The sequence below is a fragment of the Chenopodium album genome, chromosome 11 (assembly GCF_948465745.1).
Source record: "Chenopodium album chromosome 11, dcCheAlbu1.1, whole genome shotgun sequence".
Taxonomy (NCBI): domain Eukaryota; kingdom Viridiplantae; phylum Streptophyta; class Magnoliopsida; order Caryophyllales; family Amaranthaceae; genus Chenopodium; species Chenopodium album.
This window is the reverse complement of record NC_137844.1, coordinates 4,007,394-4,029,788: the sequence shown is the minus strand read 5'-3', so window position 1 is coordinate 4,029,788 and position 22,395 is coordinate 4,007,394. Positions and strand designations below refer to the sequence as shown.

Here is a 22,395-nt window from a genome sequence, read left to right as displayed (position 1 = left end):
AGGGAGGAGACCATAGTCAGCTTCTATGCTCTCAAATTTTCAAGTATGTCAGCTCCTAAGTTATCTGAAACTAGAATGTGACTCTTCTATAGGCCTAAGTTATTTGAAGGTTATGTAGTTCTGAATAGAATGTGACTTCTAATTTCAAGTTTATTTAGGGTATTAAACTTCATTTTTGCTTTAAAAGCATCATTGAATTAAATTTGCCTTTTTTTTTTTTTACCCAAATACTACCTCTCAAATATTAGAATCTGCACTTTCTATTGAGAATATATGCACATTAGGAAAACAATTGTACATACTTAATCTCAAATATTAGAATTTGCACTCTCTATTGGGGATATATGCACATTAAGTGTTGCTTCAAAAAAAATCTATATGCACATTAAGTGTACAAAATTATATTAATTTTGCTTAATTGTCCAATGTGAAACATATAATAAATACGTAGCAAATCGTTGCAAATAATATGTAACAGAGGTAATACCGTATAAGTGTTTTGGGAATTGATGAAAAAAAGAAAAAATAATGTTGAATAGGGGTGTGGGGAGGGAAAAATTTTCACACCAATGACGTGTTATGGTACTTTTGTTTGTTTTATCTTATAGGAACATTTAATTTTATTATTTTACTCAATTTATGTTGTATAAACTTTTTTTATTTCATGTTCTCAAAAAAAAAAAAAAAAAAAAAAAACTTTATTTATTTCATTTGCTAAAACTTTCTTAAATTTTATTCAAACATTTTACCACTCCTTTAATACTTTTTAAAATTTTATTCTCGATTGGATGCTCTATCTTTTCTACCTTTACACACTTATTTTCAAATGTTTAACTGATTTTTTTTTTTTTTTTTTTCTTTTCATTACAACGACTTATCATAGCATCAGGACTAAAAGACTTTTGTTGTTGTAATTCTTGTAAAGTGTGAGATTGTTGTTAATTTTGTTAGGTTCCCTATATACACCACATGACCACAATATCACACTATACACTATTTTAATATGGTCGTTTTTCAAAAAATAATTTTAATGTGGTCAATTAAATAATCCGTATTGAATTTAGTTACCAAATCCCAAGTTCCCAAATGAGAAGGGAAAAAAAAAGAAAAAAAAGGATTGTTCGTAATAATTCAGATTAAAATGGCTTTCCAGGAAAAAAAAAAAAAAAAAAAAAAAAAAAAAAAAAAAAAAAAAAAACCGAATTAAATGGGGGCAATTTGGGTATTTTCTCATTTACAAACAACAATTTTTAATTTTTATTTCATCCTAATTAGTAATTAGCTAATTACAGTATTTGTCTCCCTTTTCACACTTTCGCTGCCCACTCTCTCTCCTCCATTGAAGTGTACTCTGAGCTTTCTCTCCTCCATTGAAGCTGCTTCTGTGGTAGGTTATCCTTCTTTTTTACTTTTTAAATCATCGAATTTCAATTTCACAATCTAGGGTTTAGTTTCACTCTGTCGTTGATTTAATTGTCAGTATAGTCAATTTAGGGTTCTTCTAAGGTTGATTATTGACCTAGTGGTTATGTTTACGATGTTTTGAAAGATTATAGCGAGATAATTTTTTTTTGCTAGAATTTCGATTCTGTGCAATATGCATTGATATTCTTAAGCGAGAGGAATTTTATGCGATGATTATTTGAGCTTGATTTGGAAAATGAGTCAAATTTGGTTTGCTAATGTGTTGCAGGCTTTTGTTTTTTGATTATAACCCTTTAATGTTAGGATGGAACTGTGAAAATTAGATTTCTTGTAAGAATTATGAATACAACAATCTGTTACATTCAGTGTTTCCACTGATCTTATACAAACAAGTAGAAATGTTGATTGGAGTTAAATTAAGATTCGGGTGTTTTGTTCCGTGATGATGCTACTAGGCTACAAACCGTATGACTTAACGAATTGGTTCATTTGTAATGCAAATGTTGCAACTTTGTCTTTCTCTTTGAAGGAAATTGATGGAGAACAGCTCAGGTGAAGAATCTGGGATCAGTGATTCGGAGATTGAGGAGTATGTGGAGAAACCGTATCAAGAATTGCAATCTGGGATATACAAGGTGAAGAAACCAAATGGTTTCCTTAGGTGCCCGTTTTGCGCGGGTAAGAAGAAGCAAGAGTATGGATTCAAGGACCTGTTCCAACACGCCTCCGGTGTTGCCAAGGGTGCTTCCCATCGAAGTGCTAAACAAAAGGCTACCCATCTTGCATTGGCGAGATATTTAGAAGTTGACTTGGGTTTTGGATCTGCACAATCTACCCAAGCAGCTGATCCAGAACCACAAGCTAGTGAGCAAAAAGAGGATATCTATTGCTGGCCGTGGATTGGTGTTGTTGTCAATATCGTGAGTGATGAAAAGACTGGAAAACAAGTGACTGACAGTGGGTTCTGGATGAAAACTTTCTCCAAGTATAAGCCTTTGGGAATTGAAGTTTTTCATGACGAACAAGAACAAGTTGCGCAAGCTGTGGTTCACTTTGAGAAGGAGTGGGCTGGCTTTAAAAACGCTGTGGACTTTGAGAAGTCATTTGAAGCTGGTCATCACAGTAAGAAGGAGTGGATTAGTAAAAAGGGGAATCTTGGTTCTGCTATCTATGGATGGTTTGCCCGTGCAGATGATTACCATGCAGAAGGTCTGATGGGAGAGTACCTTCGCAAGAACCGAGAACTCAAGACACTTTCAGAAGTTATGCAAAAGGGAAGACAGGACACTGAAAAAATGGTTGTCACCTTGGCTAATGAGATTGACATGAAGAACCAGAACCTGGATGAAATGCAATCCAAAGTCAATGAGAAAGCTATGTCCTTGAGTCGGATGCTCGAAGAGAAAGACAACCTCCACCAAGCATTTTATGAAGGTCATTTCCTTAAACCACAAAATGTGCTTTATTCCATTATATGCTATGCTGCTTTCATTGATACATATATTAACATTAAATTGTTTATAATTTTGCTTTGTTATAAAATGCTTGGTTCATTTTCTATTTGTCCTTGTGGACTAAAAGCGGAGTATGAAACCATGTTTGTTTTTCATGGGCAATAAGAGAGGTATGACTAGTTTAAACCTCTAATGAGAGTATTTGGTTGAGAGAGAATTAGAAGAGAGGTTTGAGTCCAATCCGATTTTGAAAAAGTTGGTTGTAAACAGTTTGTGGAAAAGAGGTTTGTAAATATAGTTGTGAAATGACTATTGTATCCTAAAGTTAGTAATGTTTTTTACCCTTGACCAAGTGTGCTGAAAAATCTCCCTCGCTTTATATTATACATTACAGTAGAGTAGCTATCAATTAACAACTGTTTGCCAAACACTTTATTCAAACAGCTAATATATTCAGCTAGTTTAACTTGCTTATACAACCTGCTAAGTACTAATTGTAGAAATGCTTGACTTGCATGAGTGCAAGAGCTGATTGGCAAGTATTTGTTATGGAGTCCTGTCTTTGATACAAGATCTTCTTCAGGTTTTCTCCTTGTTCACCTTATTATTTCATGTTTGTAGTGAGGTTTCCAATGGGTCCACATGTTAACATTGATAACTTTTGATGTTTATATTTCTGTTATTTGAGTTCTTATCTTGACACAAATTTTGAATTTGATTCAGTATCTTCTTTTTTCAAGGACAATTGAGGGTGGCTGAAAATTTTGAAAATTCCACCTTTCTTACCTTTTGTAGTTTTTGTTTTGTTTAACAGAAACCCGTAAGATGCAGCGCATTGCTCGGGATCATGTTCAAAGGATATTGGCAGAACAAGAAAAGATGAATCATGATTTGGAGTCGAAGAAAAGACAGCTTGATTGGCGCACTAGAGAATTAAGCAAACGCGAGGTCTTAACTGAACGTGAACGGCAGAAACTTGATGAGGAGAAGCAGCAGGTGAGCTGTTTCCTGTATTCTTGTTAACTTTTTGGGTGGTGTTACTGTTACAATCTGACAAATCAGAGACAAGAATGCTTGATTGTTTCCTTCATCTATTTTACTGTGGATATCTTAATGTTTAAAGAAAAAATTAGCTAGTTGGACTGGTTTTGGATTTTTACATGACATAGATTCTTGGTTCATGCATCTTGATGCCATGCATTTGGGAACGAGGCTTTGGACCGCCTTTGGTTTTGTTGTTGTGGACTGGTTTTGGATTTGATGGAAGCTTTTTGGTTGCTACTTTCGTGTAGATTGTTGCACACTTGACTCTGCTGCATATACATCTTCAAGGATATTTCAGATTATGAATCTCATATGTACTCTAGGCATGACCAAACCTCTGGAAGGTTGGCAGTTAGCCTGTCATAGTGTTGTAACCCTCTTTGATCTGGGATTTTAGTCATCTGGATATGTTATGGACTCAGTGCCTACCTCTCAAGCTCACAAGATATATACTTATTTAGATTAAAGAGAAAGGTTGAATCTTGGCATTAATTTAGGGAAAATAATTACAAAACAATAAGCTTTAGGCTACTTATCTCCAAGGTAGTAGCTTGAGGCTACAAATCTCCAATGTGCAAGCACAAATAACAAAACAACTGACTGCCTTCTTCATTCGTTCCTCTAATTATATACACATATTTTGTCTTCTTCCACAACTGCCAAAAGGGATCCTTATGGTGTCCACTAAGTGGTGTGGGAGGGCTAGGTGTGTTGTGGCTGCTGCTCTGCTTGTTTCAGCTGTTTCTGCATTTCCTCAGTGGTCCCTTGTCTTTGTTCTCTGTAGTACCTAACAATCACAGGTGGCTTGGCTGGTTCCATTGTAGGATGTTTCAAATATTCATGCTGACCTGCTTCCAACGAATAGAGACACACATCTTGCACATATATGCTTTTCTAATGTTCTGAGGTTCTGTAGGCACGGAAATTTGTCTTAGTAACTCCAACTGGGATTATTGATCCTGTGGCCGCAGTAGGCTGTAATATAGTCACTCACCTCTGTTTTTAGTCAAACATTAAGCTTCTAAAGATAATATTATCACTATCTGTTGTATCTCTGGTGTGTTTGGTGGTTTACTGTGACTTATTTGCAGATGCCAACATTGATGATAGAAAAGCAGAATAGACAATAGGATGGTGTTACTATGTTAGTAGTATTATTCTACTCAACTACAGATTGACTTCACTTTGCTGGGGTCAAGTGCTGCCTGGCATGGATTAGTCAATGGAAATTACTGGGGACCTTTCCTCTGCGATACATTTACTGTAGCTCCAAAAGGATGTTTCATTTATATCTGACTTTGCATGTTGTTCATTGTCTTATGTCCGTTTTATGTTTCATATTCTGTTTTTTTTTAGGTTATTATAGGTTTGTAAACTTAAGATATTTATTAGTCTTCTCTTGGCATTTGGTTTCTAATCTGGGTGAATTTATACTCTTAGAATGATGAAAGAAACAATTCACTGCAAATGGCTTCCGTGGAGCAGAAGAAAGCAGATGAAAATGTATTGAGGCTTGTTGAAGAACAAAAGGTAAATTTTGGCTAGTGTGTGCCATCAAAGCATGTAGTTTCCAAATTTAACCCTTAATGACAAAGTTCTGATGTGCAGAGAGAGAAGGAAGAGGCCTTGAAGAAAATTCTTCAGCTAGAAAAGGAGCTGGATGCTAGGCAAAAGTTACAGTTGGAGATTGAGGAGCTAAAAGGAAAATTAGAAGTTATGAAGCATCTTGGAGATGATGATGATGCCGCGGTCCAGAGGAAGATGAAGGAGATGAAAGAAGAGTTGGATCAGAAGATTGATGATATGAACCATTTAGAAGATATGAATCAGACTCTTGTGATAAAACAAAGGCAGAGCAACGATGAACTGCAGGAAGCTCGAAGTGTGTTAATTAATGTATGTCTTGACATATTTTTTTCTCTAAGATATATCTACAACTGGTATTTTATCATCATCATCTAGCCATATAGACCAGGCATAGATCATAATCCCTTTATTGCATGGAGGATAGTAGGATACTATATATCAATAATAGGAAGCTGAAGTGATATTTATAGCTGTTTTTCTCGCTTCCTTTTCATCTATTACCTTATTTTAGTTGGCTGATACTATTTTAGGATTTAATGTTAATTTTCATATTGTATTAATTTGCTTATTTGGCTGCATATTAGAAATTTCAGATGTTAATTCTGATGATTTGTGTGTAATATACTTTTCATTCTCCAGGCTCTATTAGAAATGTTGCAAAGTAACCGCACTAATATTGGTATCAAAAGAATGGGTGATATAGATGAGAAGGCCTTTGTTGATGAATGCAAAAAAAGATTCCCAATAGACGAGGCCTTTGTGAAAGCAAGTGAGGGATGCTCGCTGTGGCAAGAGAATTTGAAAGATCCAGCCTGGCATCCTTTCAGAATTATTGAACATAATAATGGAGAAACCAAGGTGAATTATGTCTTCCTTTAGATCTGAATTTGCTAGTCTTTAGTTTGTATCAGTATTTACCACTTTGGACTTGACAACAGATTCATGATGCAGGAAGTAATCAATGAAAAAGATGAGAAATTGATGAAGCTCAAGGAGGAGTGGGGTGATGAAGTATACAAAACAGTTACTGTGGCCTTGAAAGAGCTGAATGAGTATAATCCAAGTGGGAGATACGTGATCAATGAACTCTGGAACTACAAGGAAGGACGTAAGGCTACTGTAAAGGAGGTTGTTAATTATATATTTAAGAATCTGAAAACTCTGAAACGCAAGAGGTGAAATCGTCCATTTGATTGCTATCCCAAACGAGTCTTTTGGTAAGTGTGCATTGACAACCTAACTTGGCTTCTGTTTCGCTGTGATTATCGTGATCTTTGTGCCCAACATTGCATTAAATGATTTGATGACTAACTTGTGGCGAATCAGGGTGCTTATGTGTTATTATAGAAGGAAACCCTTGCAGTTTGTATGTCTGTGGGTGCACAACGGTTGGGGTCTCCAGAAGTTTTGGGGCAATGCTCTGTAATTTGCATGCTCGGATTTGTTAATTTTTCATACTGTTCCTTTTGACCTCTTTGTCCAACATCCCCATGGACCTATTTGGCTAGTTAGTGGTTGAATTTTGTGCCTTGGTTTAAAACATATGAAGTAAAATCGAAAACCAAATTGATCATTTCATTCATTTGTTTAATTTCATGGATGATTAATTGATTATACTGGAGATGTTGAGATTCTGTTTTTGAATTGTCTTGCAGGAACATGTTGATCTCTAGCAAATGCAATGTTCCAGCCTCAAAATTTCACCTAATGGAAGGTCTAGATCCACGACATTTGTGTATAAGTCGGCTTTTGCCCAACTAACGCTATGCTAGGCTATACAACATTTGTGATTCATGTAATCATAACTTTAATAAGTGAGGTATCATTAGACAATTTGTTCATCTTCTAATAGTACTCCATATGATGATAATTGTAGCCTTTGTAGTCTCATGTCAGGTTCCCTATCTTGCTAAATCTGCTTATGTGATTCACTGATATGTATAGCTTGATGATAATTGTTGGAAAGCAAATAAACTAAAAAGTTAACCTTGTGGAATGACAAGTTTTATTTAATACCAAACCATATGAAATAACATCTTATACTAAGGACACTTTAAGCAAATCATAAATTTATTAGAACTATTACTATATATTGTGAAATAGTAGTAGTACAAAGCACATCAGATTAGGGATAAACAAAGGAACCGACCCATGGTATGGCATAAGCCGAATATACCCAAAATTCCCTATCTTTGGGTAAATTAGAAATTTCAAGCCTTTTAAACTCTCGACTTTGTAGATCCAAACGAAGAAACCAGTTATGTATCCCTAGAGCTACTAAAATTTCCTTTCCATCCTCCGAATAAGCAAAAGGCATCATCCATTCTATACCCAAAATATTACGATCAAATAATGCACATTCATTCGCCTGTGAGAAGCGAAACAACTTAGTCAACGATTGTTGCACACCATAAACCTTCATAATCCATATCTCTGTTAGTCTTACCAAATGCAAGCATCCCCTTAAATTAGACAACTCAATTCGTATATCATACGAAATCCTTTGATCACTAGGCAGTGGTACCTCATGAAACCTTTCTCTTCCAAGATCAAAACCAAATAATTTATTTGACAAAAGTTATGAAATGCAATGCATTATTGGAAAGAACCATACTAGACAGTGGCCCTATTACATCAAATGGGCAAGGTTCGTTCATATTTACTTTCCATGAATTGGACTTCAATGTGTATAAACCAGTATATGTCTTCCAATTTTCTTTGTTTAATGCCAAACACAAAATCTTATAATCTTCACTCGTACAATCGTAACCAAAACCCATTTTCCTTAAAGTCAAGTTTCGAGGTTTAAACTGAGGTACGAGCTTTGAGGCGCCACTGATCGGGTTGTACAGCGAAAAGATTCTAGCTTGGTTTTTTTCTAGCTAGGTCAATAAAATCCAATTGCGCGAAGCAGAGTAGGCCGGTGCAAGAACCAACAAGGAAGGGTGAGTCGAGATGGCTAATATTAGGAATTATAGACCTGACCTTAGTATTTTCAGGAGAATGAAAATCAAACGACATGAGAGTTTTCAGCCCACGAGAAAAGACTAGTACGAGGGAGCTTTTACTTGTATTTGCCTCATTGTTATTTTTCATGAGGCGAGTGTGAGAGTTTATGAAATAAAAGCTATTGATTTCATCGCGCCAACACTTGCATACACACTTACAACGGAGAAGATCTTCAACAGGTAGCCACACTAGGGATGTTACATACCAACTCCATCGGAAGCCTGCCATGCTCACGATTATTGTCACTTGGTGTACTTCGAATATTTATCGATCTCGGTGTTGAGGCAATTTTTGGATAGTTGCTTCCTCTTACATGTCTCTAACATTAGTTTTTTTGGAAAATCGTCGTTCACGGTTGATAATACTTCTTTTAATTTCTTTCATGACAACAACTTAAAATTTGACAAATTTAGGGTAAAGAGTGAATAGTATGCTTGATTTTTTTTCAAAAAAAGCTTTTGGTAAAGATTGTTTGATTATTAGGTAAAGTATATATATACAAAACCTACAATAATTAATAATCAATAACTTTAATATTAATACAGGCACCGGGAGTGACACATGTCACATCCTGATACTATTTTTTTCCCTCCAAAACTCCCCTTTCCTTTTTAACTTTTTTTTTTTTTTTTTTTTTTTTTTTTGTTAATATTTGATTGTATAATAATATCTTCCCATATCTTTTATATTATTTTTATGTAAAATATATATTCTTTTTACTTGGTGTTCATTATTTTCTATACACATTTACTGATTTACATAAATAATTATTCCAACTACATTTTACTTATTTTTTAAATGGAGTATTATTAAATTTTCCCAAAAACATAATAATACATTGATTCGATCATATTATAAATGTTAAAGAAATTACTTCAAATCCCTCAAAAAAAAAAAAAAAAAAAAAAACTTCAAAATATCACTTAATTTATTTTTTTCAAATACCTCTAGCTAATATTTTATTTCAATTTCAATATAACTCTACATTCAAATTAATTACAATTTTGTTTCTGAAATTTTACTACTACGTATATATTATCACAAATTAAGGATTTACTGAATATAGTATAACTATAAAATAAATATTGTGTTTGACAATTATATCATATGTCTAAATCTAGGGAAATTTAAAGATAAAATATCAATCATTTTTTTTTTTTATAAACTACGTAATTAAAAAAAATCAATATCTTAATAAAAGCAATATATATATATATAATATATATATATATATATATTCTTATGTCCATTGATTTTCACTCCTGAGAATACTCTCCTAAAAAATAACAATGAAGCAATTCTGACTTCAAATCAAATGTGAAGACTATGACAAAAAACAATTTCGTGAAATATTTGCTTCATTGTTATTGTTACTTGGGAGAAAAGACTATGACAAAAGACAATTTTGTGATTTTTTTATGTGGTAAAAGTAAAAAAACCCTATTTTTTATACGGCGAATGTGAGAGTTGATGAAATAAGGGCTTTTAATTTCATCTTGCCAACACTTGCATACACTCTTAAAACGGAGAAGATTTTCAATTGGTAGCCACGAAAGGATATTGCATACCAACTCCATCGGAAGCCTTCCATGGTCGCGATTATTGTCACTTAGGGTAATTAGAATATTTTGCTTATTCAGTAGAGATTTCGATGTTGGGGTTATTGTGAATGTTTGATTGAGAAAAGTTGACTTCGCCGAGCGTTTGTTTAACTCAAATTTTGTGCACAATGTTCGTTTATGGTTGCTTGAACTTCTTTCAGATTTCTTCATGGTAACTAGTTAACAACGCACGTACAAAGAATAGGCAATAGGGGATTGTATCAGGAGTTGGGACAAAAATATGTTAATTCATCACTTGACTTGGTTGAATAATCTTGTCCAGCAGATACAATAATTATATTACCCATAGAACAAAAACCTAACTTACCTAGGAAACTAGATATGATATCATAGATTATACTTCGTATTACTAAATTAATTAGATTAGTGCCCGTGCGATGCACGGTAGTAATAATCTTTTCCCATAATTAATTTATGATATAATATAAAAATGAGACAACTTATGTGGAATAAATAAATGCAATGCATATAAGAAAGATAAAATAATAAGTCAAGAATTATTAAAACTACAATTGAGGAATAAAAAATGATTTTTGATTAATTGTTTTGAAAATATTTTAAAATAATATACAGTATATTACATTAATAATGCATGTTATTCCTAATAAGCTATACAATGTAAATGTTGTATGGTTTTTTATTAAGAATTTTTTTTAAATTACTACTCATAAAATACACCTTTTTTTGAAATAACCACCATTAAATTTTTTATTGTATTTTACCACCCCTTAAATTAAAATAATATTTAAATCACCACCTTTTTTTTTCTTTCCGGTCACTTTTCAGGCCTTAGGGCCTACATAATGGCTATTAACGGCTAATTTGACCCATATTGTTTCATTTTTTTCCCTCGATTTTGTTGTATATAACTTCTCACACTCCTCCACAATATTGAAATCATTTTTCTCAAATTCTCCCAATTTTTATAAGCTTCAATTTGAAGAATTTGACCCAACTAAGTGCAGTCACTTAAGTCCCAATTAGGTAAGCTCAATTATTTTTGTATCTTGGCAAATAATTTTGGGGTTTTTCTGGAATTAGGGTTCCTCACACAAATTAATTGGGGGTTTTCTAAATTTAAGGTTCCTGACACAATTTAATTGGGGATTTTATGAAATTAGGGTTCTCGACACAATTTAATTGGGGGTTTTATGAAATTAGGGTTCTTGCCACAATTAAATTGGATGTTTTTATGAAATTAGGGTTCTTCAAAACTTTTGTTATAAAATTGTACTTTTGTTATGAAATTTTATAGAAACCCTAATTCATTAGTAGTAGGAACCCTAATTGACGAAATACCCCAATTAATTTGTGTAAAGAACCCTAATTCAGTAATCTCTCAATTCCCCAATTATAATGTGCAAGAACCCTAATTTTAATAGAGAATTTATTATACTTGATTGCAAAATTGTGCGTTTGCACCTATGGGGGGGTTCGTCTTCAAATACAACTTAGCAAAATCTGTGAGAATTTGGTAGAAATTGGAGAAGAATCAACTAATTGAGTTGGGGGAAATGTTTTATAGAAATAAATAGGGGGTGAAAACATTAAAGAGGCTTAATATAGCCGGCAGGCGGGGCCCACTGACTGAAATTTCACTAGATTTTTGTAAAAGGTGGGAATTTATTTGATTTTTTAATTTAAGGGGTGGTAAAATAAAATAAAAAATTTAAAGGGTGGTTATTTCAAAAAAGGTGTGTTTTACGGGTCGTAATTTAAAAATTAACCTTTTACTAATGAGTTAATTTTTTTTTGGAACATGTTAATGAATTAATTTAGAAAAAAAAAATACTATACAATGTACTTCCAAAAAATAAGCTAAGTAGAATAATTATTTTTTTAAAAAAAAAAACCTTAAAGCAAACATCATATATTGTATTGACAGAAATTTAGCCCGACATATGTCTAAAATGGTCGATGTAAGCATAACCTGATTTAATAATAGTTAATATTATTATAGTTGTATTACACAAATATTTCAAAAAAAAAAAAAGAAAGATTTTTACTAAAAAGGGAGGTGTAGTTTTGGAGGGAAAAAAAACAGCACCAGAAAGTGACATGTGTCATTCCTAGTGTCTATTTTCGTATTATGTTATTGATTGAATTGAAATTGAAATAAAATATTAGGTAGAGGTATTTGAAAAAAAAAATTAAGTGGTGTTTTAAAGTAATTTCTTTAACATCTATATATTATATGAATAAAGTTATTATTAATTTTTTGGCAACATCTAATAATACTTCATTTAAGAGATAGTTAAAAAGGAGTTGAAATAATTATTTAGGTATATGTACATAGAATAATTATGAACACCAAATAAAAAGAAATATATATTTGTCATAAAGATAATATAAAAGATTTGGAATGATATTAATAGAATCAAATATTAACAAAATAAAAAAGGTTAAAAAGGGAAGGGGAGTTTTGGAGGGAAAAAACAGAACCATGATATGACACGTATCACTCTCGGTGTCTGTTTTAGTATTAAGTTATTGATTATTGATGAACGGACTATTACTCTATTAGAGGTATATTAGGAAACAAACACAAAATAAAGTGAATCATGACAAACTACGAAAAGTTGAAAATATATCTTTTTTGTTCCCGGATAAACGTATCATGCCTTTGATTACTAGGATGCTAATAATTCTTTTTTTTTTTTTGCAAATATAATTAGGATAAATATTGAATTTGAAGTTGTAAGATATGAGAGTGATATTAGAATTTATGCTACAAATTGATAGCTTTTAACAATAATATTAGTCTCCTTGTCAAAATAAAAAAAATAAAAAAAAACAATAATGTTAGTCTACTCCGTATAAAATTTACTGTACTAAATTATTGTATAGATAAAATAAGATTTTATTCTAAGAACATACCTGTATCTTTTTATTTATTTTTTTGAAAATTAAAAATAAGATAAAATATACTCCGTATCTTTTTATAAAACACAATTTAGGATAACTTTTGAGTTAGGCAACTTGGCACTAAGTAAGATAAACGGAACAGTTCGCACTCAACTAGAGGTGTCAATTCAGATGTTCGGATCGAGTTTAGTCTGTTTTTAAACTTGAGTAATGCTAATTTATTGTATCCACGCAAGTTGAAATCTAAATTGGATATTTTTTTATTCGATTTTAGATTGGGTCGGATGGGGCGTGGTTTTGACACCCCTACAATCCTACACCCAAGTACCCGAACGGCCAAACTCATACAGGCTTTGAAATGGCGCCAAATAAGAAACTAAGAACCCAATAATGGCGCCGACAATGTTCTTAGCTATGTAATACGGAGTACTGTAATGTCTACTCTTATTTTTTGTGCAGCTGGCTCAGGAGAAATTCCAAGGGATAGATGTCAGCTCTGATTTAGTCCCAGTTTTGCAGAAAATATGGGATAAGCATGGGAACATAATCAAAGGGCATATTGTTCAGAGTAACAGCCTTCCGACATTGGCCTAGGAGTCGCTTGCAAATATGATCATTATCCTTGAAAAAAATACAGGGGATTCCTTGAACAACTCCCAAGCTGATTACCTGAACTCCACCTTAGCCGATCTTCAATGGATGCAATTCAGATTAGACTGGTTAGTTCCTTTTGTTGAAAGGGCTTGGGCAGTTCACAAAAGCAAGTGCCAGAAAGTTATTGTGATCAACCTTGAGACGAGAAAGTCAAAGCTGCTCGCAGATATGCGTGAACTAGAAGAACAAATGGTTCAGCAAGAAAAACTTATGGTTGAGAGCCTGATGAACTCTGCACCACCAGTCTTGGAGAAGGGCTTAGCTGAAGGATTATGTTGAGTAAATGTGAATCATGGTATGTATTTTTATTTTTATCTTTCATTTCTTCCTCCCTTTTTAGGCATTGTATTCACTGTATTCGACTCATTTTCGATTTGTTTTGGTGTCGACATATTTCAACATGGTTTTTTTTTTGTTGTTGCTTCTGCTCTGAATCTTCTGGCTATCTTAGATGTTTTTAATACGTTGAGTTGTTTTTAAGGGGAAAGTAGTATATGATTTTTGAATTTGCGGGAAACTACCTATTAAAAAAAATGTTGTAATTGACTACCTAATTTTTGAAAAATGTTGTAATTTTTGAAAAACTACCTATTATAGTCAACGCCGGACAATTTTGGTCAAACTTCATATTTCAGCCTAAGGTAGTAAATTACAACATTTTTCAAAAATTAGGTAGTCAATTACAACATTTTTTTTAATAGGTAGTTTTTTGCAAATTCTAGAATATAATAGGTAGTTTTTCACAAAATTTCCTTTTTATAATAACAAAAGTCAAAAAATAATCTATTATATATAGATAGTAAAAGGGAACGATTATGAAGGATGAACAAAGGAACCAACCCATGGCATGGCATAACCAAAACGTACCCAATAGGTCCAATCTTTGGGTAAACCAGAAATTTGGAGCTTCTTGAACTCTCGACTTTGTAGATCCAAACGAAGAATCTTGTTATCACAATGTATATCTAAAGCTATTAGAATTTCCCTTCCATCCTCCGAATAAGCATAAGGCATTATCCTTCTTTGCCCCAAAATTTAACGATCAAATAATCCATTTTCATTTGCATCTGAGAAGCGAAACAACTTAGTCCAAGATTCTGGAACGCCATATTCCTTCATAATCCATATCTCCGTTAATCTTACCAAATGCAAGAATCCCCTTAAACTAGCCAACTCGATTGGTTGATAACGAACAACCAGTGGATCACTAGGCAGTGGTACTTGATGAAACTTTTCGCTACCAAGTTCAAAGCCAATTATTTTTTTCAACCAAGTTACGAAATGCAGTGCATTATTATAAAGAACCATAGATGATGGCCCAATTTTATTGTTGCATTGATATGGACAAGGTTCGTCCATGTTTACATTCCATGAATTGCTCTTCAATCTGTATACACAAGTATAGATCGTACCATCTTCTTCTTTTGCCAAACACAAAATCTTATAATCTCCACTCGTACAATCATAACCAAAACCATACCTTACATGCTGATCTAGACGTTCCAACTTAGGTACGAGCTTGGAGGCGCCAGTTATCATAGGCCTGACCTCAGTATGCTCAGGAGAATGAAAATCAATCGACATTAGAGTTCTCATATATTGAGAAAAGACTACAATGAGGGAGCTTGTACTAGTATTTGCCTCATTGTTATTTTCTATGAGGCGAATGTGAGAGTTAACGAAATTAAGGCCTTTGATTTCATCGCGGCAACACTTGCATACTGACATAAAACGGAGAAGATCTTCAATTGGTAGCCTCAAAAGGATATTACATACCAATTCCATTGGAAGCTTGCCATGCTCGCGATTATTGTCACCTAGTGTAGTTAGAATATTTTCCAATTTCTGTGTTGGGGCTATTTTGAATGGTTGTTGGAGAAAAACTGCCTTTACTTTCGAAATTTCCTCACATCGTTCTACGAAAGGATTTCGTCTTTTTTTGATCCTCTTAGAGCATCTCCAATGGTAAGCTATAAAGGCTTGTAGCTTGCTTTGTCATGTTAATTTTTAAGGCTACAACCTATTTAAGCTACAAAGTACTCCAATGGCAAGCTACAAGAAGTTGTTGCTTGATTTGCCACATCATTATTTCAAGCTACAAAGTACTCCAATGGTTGGCTATATAATTTTGTAGCTTGCATGTAATACTTTATTTATTACACTATATGAGCTGAAAATTTTATTGCTATTTTACTTACTTTTACCAAAAAAATTCTAATTTATAATATAATTTTATAAGTTGTGCCTGCTATCAATATTAAAATTTATATGCAATAATTTATATAATTTCATATAAGTTGTTTTGTACTCGTATTATAAGACGACTTGCTTGCGATTTAATTATTTGAGCTTGTACGAAGTATTTAATATTTTCATCAAGAGAATTGATAACCTTTTCCATTTAAAAAAAATAAAAAAAAAATTATTGATAACTTTTCTCCCTAAATTTATTTGCATATTTTATCATCAACATTTGACAATACAACTAAATAAAACTAATTAACAAAACAACATTCCTTAAACTAAAAAAAAAAAAAAAAAAAAAAAAAACCAACTTAGCAACTTAAGATCAATTCAAGTTATAGCTACCAAAACGTGACCAAATATGCTCAACTAAATCAGCCTTTAACTGGTGATGCATTTGTCTATCTCGGACTGTTGCATCTCTTTCAAGATATGACTCAAAATTCTCTTCATGTCCTTGATGCACATCATCAACAACACTTGGTGAAAATTCATCGTTAGGAAAGTTTTTGTTATAAGTGTGACGCTCGTCTTCAACAATCATATTATGTAATATAATACACGCATCCATAATATCGTGGATATTGCGTTTATGCCAACAACGTGCAGGCCCACGAACTATAGCAAAACGAGATTGGAGTACCCCAAATGCCCTCTCAACATCTTTCCTTGCACTCTCTTGCTTTTCCTTAAACAAAAGCCTCTTCGGGTCCCGAGGATGTGAAAAATTTTTAACACATGCAGCCCACTCAGGATATATACCATCAACTAGATAATATCTCGTTTCATACTCGGTGTCATTAATGGTAAAATTAACCTCCGGAGCTCGTCCTTGCAATTTCTCTTGAAACAAATTTGATCTACATAGCACATTAAGGTCGTTGTTGGATCCAGCAACACCGAAATATGCGTGCCAAATCCATAGATCTATTGAGGCCACAGCTTCAAGCATTATTGTTGGATATCCATAATCACCTCGAGTGTATTGTCCTTTCCATCCAGTAGGGCAATTTTTCCATGTCCAATGCATACAATCAAGACTTCCAAGCATGCCCGGAAAGCCATGGTATTCCTCATGCATTTTAAGCAATCGTTGGACATCATTAGCATTGGGACTTCTCATGTACACCTCTCCAAATATTTCAATAACACCACGACAAAATTTAAATAGACACTCCATAGCCGTGCTCTCACCAATCTTGATGTACTCGTCAACAGCATCAGCTGGAGTTCCATAAGCTAATATGCGAATAGCAGCAGTGCATTTTTGAAGAAGGGACAAACCCATTCTTTTTGCGGCATCAAACCTTTGTTGAAAATATTCAGTGTGATTTTTTAAGGCCTCCACTATTCGATTGAAGACCTCTCTCCTCATACGAAAACGTCTTTGAAAAAATGTTCTGGATATAGTGGATGTTCAGAAAAATAATCTTTGTATAAACGTTCTGCACCACCTTCATGATCACGAGGAACAACCTCTCTCGAGGGTGTTTCATATTGTGAGATTATGTATTGCCCGATTTCTTCATGTGATTCATCAAATAATTGCTCTTCCCAAAATTTATCCCAATCAAAGTTACTACTTGTAGAATTTGGACTTTCAGACATTTTAAATTGGTAATATATGTATATATTAGTGGATAAGTAAAGGATAGAATGAATGTTTACATGATGAAATTAAATGCAAGAATATATAAAGGTGATAACATACACGTTAATACAAGTATATATGCTACTTACTAATGTTTATATACATTTTATAGATTAGTTGATTTCCTTCAAATGTTAGTGCTAATTTAGCTCCACAAATCCAGGAGACAAAAGGGTAAGGAAGAATTAGTACTATGTAAATTCCTTTGCTAAATATAGTTCTGTATGACCATGTATTCTACTTTGGATTGGATGAGCTAGCTTCAGTCTACTACTTTCCCGATCAATTTACTTGATGAATTATATATATATATATGTATATATATATATATATATATATATTTTATTTTTTTGACAAGGACTTAGATTTATCATACATGATTTATAATTACAAAAGTTAGTCGAGTAATAATTAAAGTTGTTGTATACATATATAATGCTCTCGTAAAAACATAAACGTGTCAACCGAAAAAGGTGTCATTTTATACATGTAGCATACCCTCGTAAAAATATAAATAATATAAAAGACATACTCATGTCGACTAAATATCGGAACAAGCATATACTATACTCTGTGTATCTATATATATTTATTCAATCCAAGTTTTTGTATACATATAACAAACTTTTGTAACAATGCATATAAATGATAAGTCAAAGTTAGCCGTGAGTGTTGTTCGTAACAACCTTTCAATTTTCTTGAAAAAAGTGCCCATTTTTCAGGGGAAATGGCATTATATATGCATTTTACAAAACGAATATGGTATGAAGAGTATGAACTAAAATGAGTTTTATGAATTGAATTTTATTTTTTTTTGTTGTTGTTGTTAAATAATGGATTTTATTGTAAGGTCTAAATAATGTGTGGAAACAATAACATTCATAGTGGAATGATACTGAGATTTAATGGATTTTCTTAGGATTGTTTTACTTCATATCAATATTTTAATGGAATTATCCTAATTAGCCAATTAGGTATATTGGTCCAATGGTCCTACATTGCACATACTTAAGTTTGGTCCTACAAACTTTCGTAACAACCTAATAAGTTCACTCTTTTGAAATAAAGAAATATTGAAGGCAAAAAACAAGAAGTAGCAAATTAAAAACAAAGCTTTAACCACTCATGATAGAAAAATAACAAAGAGATTAAGAATGCTACAAAACTTAATACATAACATAAATAATAAAGTAAACATTACATAATAAAAGGAAAAGTCTTATAAATTGCTTATTGAGTTCAACATAAAAACATCTAAAATACCCTCTCTAATAAAAAAAATTAAAAAAAAAACTTAAAATACTTGACTCAGTAGTCATCAACTCATCATATTTATTTGATTTGTGATTATGACATTCCATACTTGGCCTTAATCATTTCACATACTTGATCATGATTTTTTCTAGCTTTTTCGTCCATATTAGATGTGTCCTTGCAAAGTATCACGAAATCTTGTTGTCGAATGTGTTCTTCGCACAATGAAAGTCTTTTTGACTGTATTTCTTGATAATTACCCCATTTCTCGTCAAGAAGAGATGTTTTGCCTTTCACTTTACTATTCCTTGCACTTGCTTTAGCCGCCTTTTGTCCCATTGGTCGTTTATCTCCCATTTCCACGTTATCAATTTCACTAGTATTAGGATTTGAGGAAGAGGTAGTGTTATCTTTAGGAATAGAAATCTTTGTTCTTTTTGTAGAACTACTTTGTGTAGAAACGTAATCCTTCCACTTCGGGGCATTTCGAAGAATTTTCCAAGAATGTAAATAAGTAAAATTTTTTTTTCTTGTTTTCACTTTTGCTAGTAAAAAGTTTTAGGGCATTACTAATTATTTGTTCATCGTCATTGCCACTTGGGTGACCACTTTTAATCTGTATATAACACCCATTGAACTTGCTAACCTCAGGACTCATTTTATACCAGTGATTTGTGGCTTGCTCAATGGTTATTGGAGGGCCTTCCCTTCTCCATTCGTTACAATACTCTACAAGATTTTTCCAATAATTTGCCTTACTTTGATGGGTGCCTTTGATAGAATCAGTTGTGAAATCTATCCAACTATTACATAAATCTTCATCCATGTATTGAGTCCAAGAAAGCTTATCTGTCGACTTACTAGTAGCTTGTGCATTTACCTCCTCTTGTATATTATCACTTTGAGGAGTGTTTGACTCCATTTGAGACCTTTGGAGTGATGTTTCTTGGTGCATATTAGAGGCCCCTACACATTCTCTTCTCGTAGCATCATGAACCACATTAGATTCACTTGAAAATGGAGGTTGAGGATGGTAGCTTGACATGTTGTCTTGCAAATTAGGCATTGTAGTATTGGGATAATAGTAGCCAGGGTGGTAGTGTGTTTGAGGGTAGGAATTTTCGGAGGTGAAATTTCCACTATTTGATGAATTTCCCAAACCAAAATATTTACTAAATGGATTATCCGTATCATCCATCCAAATTTTTTACGAGGAATTAATCGTAGATATGAAAGTATTTGTAGATTATGTTTTTTTGAAACAATATACTGGTTGTATTCTTAAGTTTAAAAAACTTATTTATAGATGTATTAGCTAATAATTCAAAGTTAAATATGGTTACCAAATATTGTACATTGGCTAAAATTTTGGCAAAATCTTTTATTGACAAAGTCTAATTTGTTATCATATGATTCATATATAACGTAATCAAAAATTTTAAATTTTAAAATACCTATAATCTTGTACAAGTGATCTTACGAATATAATGAATGTTACTAAATTTTTTAACAAAAAAAATAAAACAAAGTATACCTATAACCTATAAGCTAGGAAGCACATTTTAGTCAACATTAGCTAGAGCATGTCAGTTACACCTTCTGATAAAGATGAAAAATTGATTTTAAAATGTTTTTTTTTTTTTAGAAAAAGATAAAAAAAAAAGTTGTTGCATTATCTTTTGAGCAATTGTAGATCACGTAGAGCATTTCCATTAGCTGTGCATACCACTCTCCAATTTTTTAAAATAATATATAAATCTTGAAAATTTCCAAGCAGTGTTGCTCAAGTGAGCAGTGCTGCTCTTCCAAGCAGGTATGTCAATTTTGTTCCAATGGTCAAGCTACAGTTTTAATATTTTTAAATATTGCAAGCAAGACCCTAAAACTAACCATTGGAGATGCTCTTAGATTCCTCCATTATAACAACGTACAAAATTCTTGGTTGAATATCTTGTGATACAGGGTACAATATTTATAGCTAGAGCAAAAACCTAACCTAACCTACCTAGGGGAATTTAGTTTTAGTGATAGCCAGTTAAATACGAGATTATTAATTTCTTTTAGAATTAAATAATTTAAATGACACGTAAGTTAAATTGACGAATAAGATTTTCCAGTTTAAATTAATTATATATAAAATATTATCTTTTGATATCAAGAATTTTATCTAAATATTTTAGTGGTAGCCAATTAAATACAAAATTATTAATTTCTTTTAGAATTAAATAATTTAAATGACACGTAGGCAAATTGGCGAATAAGATTTCTCAGTTTAAATTAATTAAATATAAAATATTATCTTTTGATATTAGGAATTTTATCAAAATATATAACAAATTTTAGTACATATATATATATATATATATATATATATATATATATACATATATATATATATATATATACATATATATATATATATTATAAAAAATTCAAACAAACCGTGTATCGCACGGGCTTCATCTAGTATATGAATATATGATAGATTTGTCTTCGTATCATTTTAATCCTATCACTAGTATAGCACCCGTGCGATGCACGTTTTACTAATAATCTTCATTTTTATCTCGCGTAAAATCTTAAATTAATTGAATATTAGAATTACAATTAATTTGTATAAATTAGTACATTAATCATAAATTATTTTCAATGTTAATTATAATAAATCATGATACGAACTTCTCAGAAGGATAAAATTATATGATGTATGACCAGTACTTATTAAAACAATTTTTAACTCTTATGTTTAAAGGATTCAAATTAAATGCAACAACTTAAACTTACAGTGTTTTTTTGGGTGTGGCTAGCCACACCGTGCGACAAGCTGACACACACCAAAACACTGACCGAGTAACCCCTAACCGATCAAATAGCCCTTGACCAACTAAGTAATCCCTGATCGACCAATCGAGTAATTCTTGAATGACCGAGTAGCCCCTGACCAAGTTACGGTTACGCCTAACTAACTAAATAACCCCTAACCAAGTTACGTCTAATTGACCAAGTAGCCCCTGACCGACCGAGTATCCCCCGACCAATAAACCCTGGGCACCCCGGGTGGCCAGCCACATATGAAAATGTTTGTTTAGCTTAACATCTAGTACAATAGTTTTGTCCTCATTTACCAAGGTATCCATACCCAGTTAATACGCAATCACCCGCCTATCACCTATTATGCCTGTACAATCCTTGCCCCTGCAATTTATTTCCAAGATATTTATATCTGCTTATAATACATGCAATGTCTCATCAACTCCTTAGTCCTTATTTGATCAATAACTTTTGAATTAAAAATATATTTTTTCAAAACCTTTCAATTTTGTGTGTGTATTAGTGGGTACAAATTTTAAAATTTATAACGCCCATTTCACTTTACCTTATTTTTGTAATACCTCGTATTTTTATGTATTTTTTATAAAGTATTTAAGTATTAATAAAATGTATTGTTAAGGGCTCAAGTATTTTAATTAAATATTTTAAAGGGTTAAAGTATTTTAAGTATAAGGTTTTATAAAAGTAAAATATATTTTGGACCAAACGTTTATTAATTATTGGGCAATGTAAATTATTCCTACATACTCTTATT

General features: G+C 32.4%; 2 protein-coding genes and 1 pseudogene across 2 annotated transcripts; 1 reads left to right on the top strand and 2 right to left on the bottom strand.

The window, feature by feature from the left end:
* Positions 1-1,282: 1,282 nt before the first annotated feature.
* Positions 1,283-7,430, top strand: LOC145567200 (factor of DNA methylation 1-like). The gene is made up of 8 exons (XM_081626445.1): positions 1,283-1,387; positions 1,955-2,859; positions 3,694-3,875; positions 5,364-5,453; positions 5,532-5,819; positions 6,150-6,368; positions 6,462-6,727; positions 7,166-7,430. The coding sequence occupies exons 2-7, from the start codon at positions 1,962-1,964 to the stop codon at positions 6,687-6,689; spliced, it is 1,905 nt and encodes a 634-aa protein (XP_081482571.1). The 5' UTR covers positions 1,283-1,387; positions 1,955-1,961; the 3' UTR covers positions 6,690-6,727; positions 7,166-7,430.
* A 7,265-nt stretch (positions 7,431-14,695) lies between these two features.
* LOC145566083 (F-box/kelch-repeat protein At3g06240-like) lies at positions 14,696-15,445 on the bottom strand. The gene has a single exon (XM_081625625.1). The coding sequence runs from the start codon at positions 15,443-15,445 to the stop codon at positions 14,696-14,698; it is 750 nt and encodes a 249-aa protein (XP_081481751.1).
* Positions 15,446-15,936: 491 nt separating this feature from the next.
* Positions 15,937-17,512, bottom strand: LOC145568275 (protein ANTAGONIST OF LIKE HETEROCHROMATIN PROTEIN 1-like; annotated as a pseudogene).
* Positions 17,513-22,395: the final 4,883 nt, after the last annotated feature.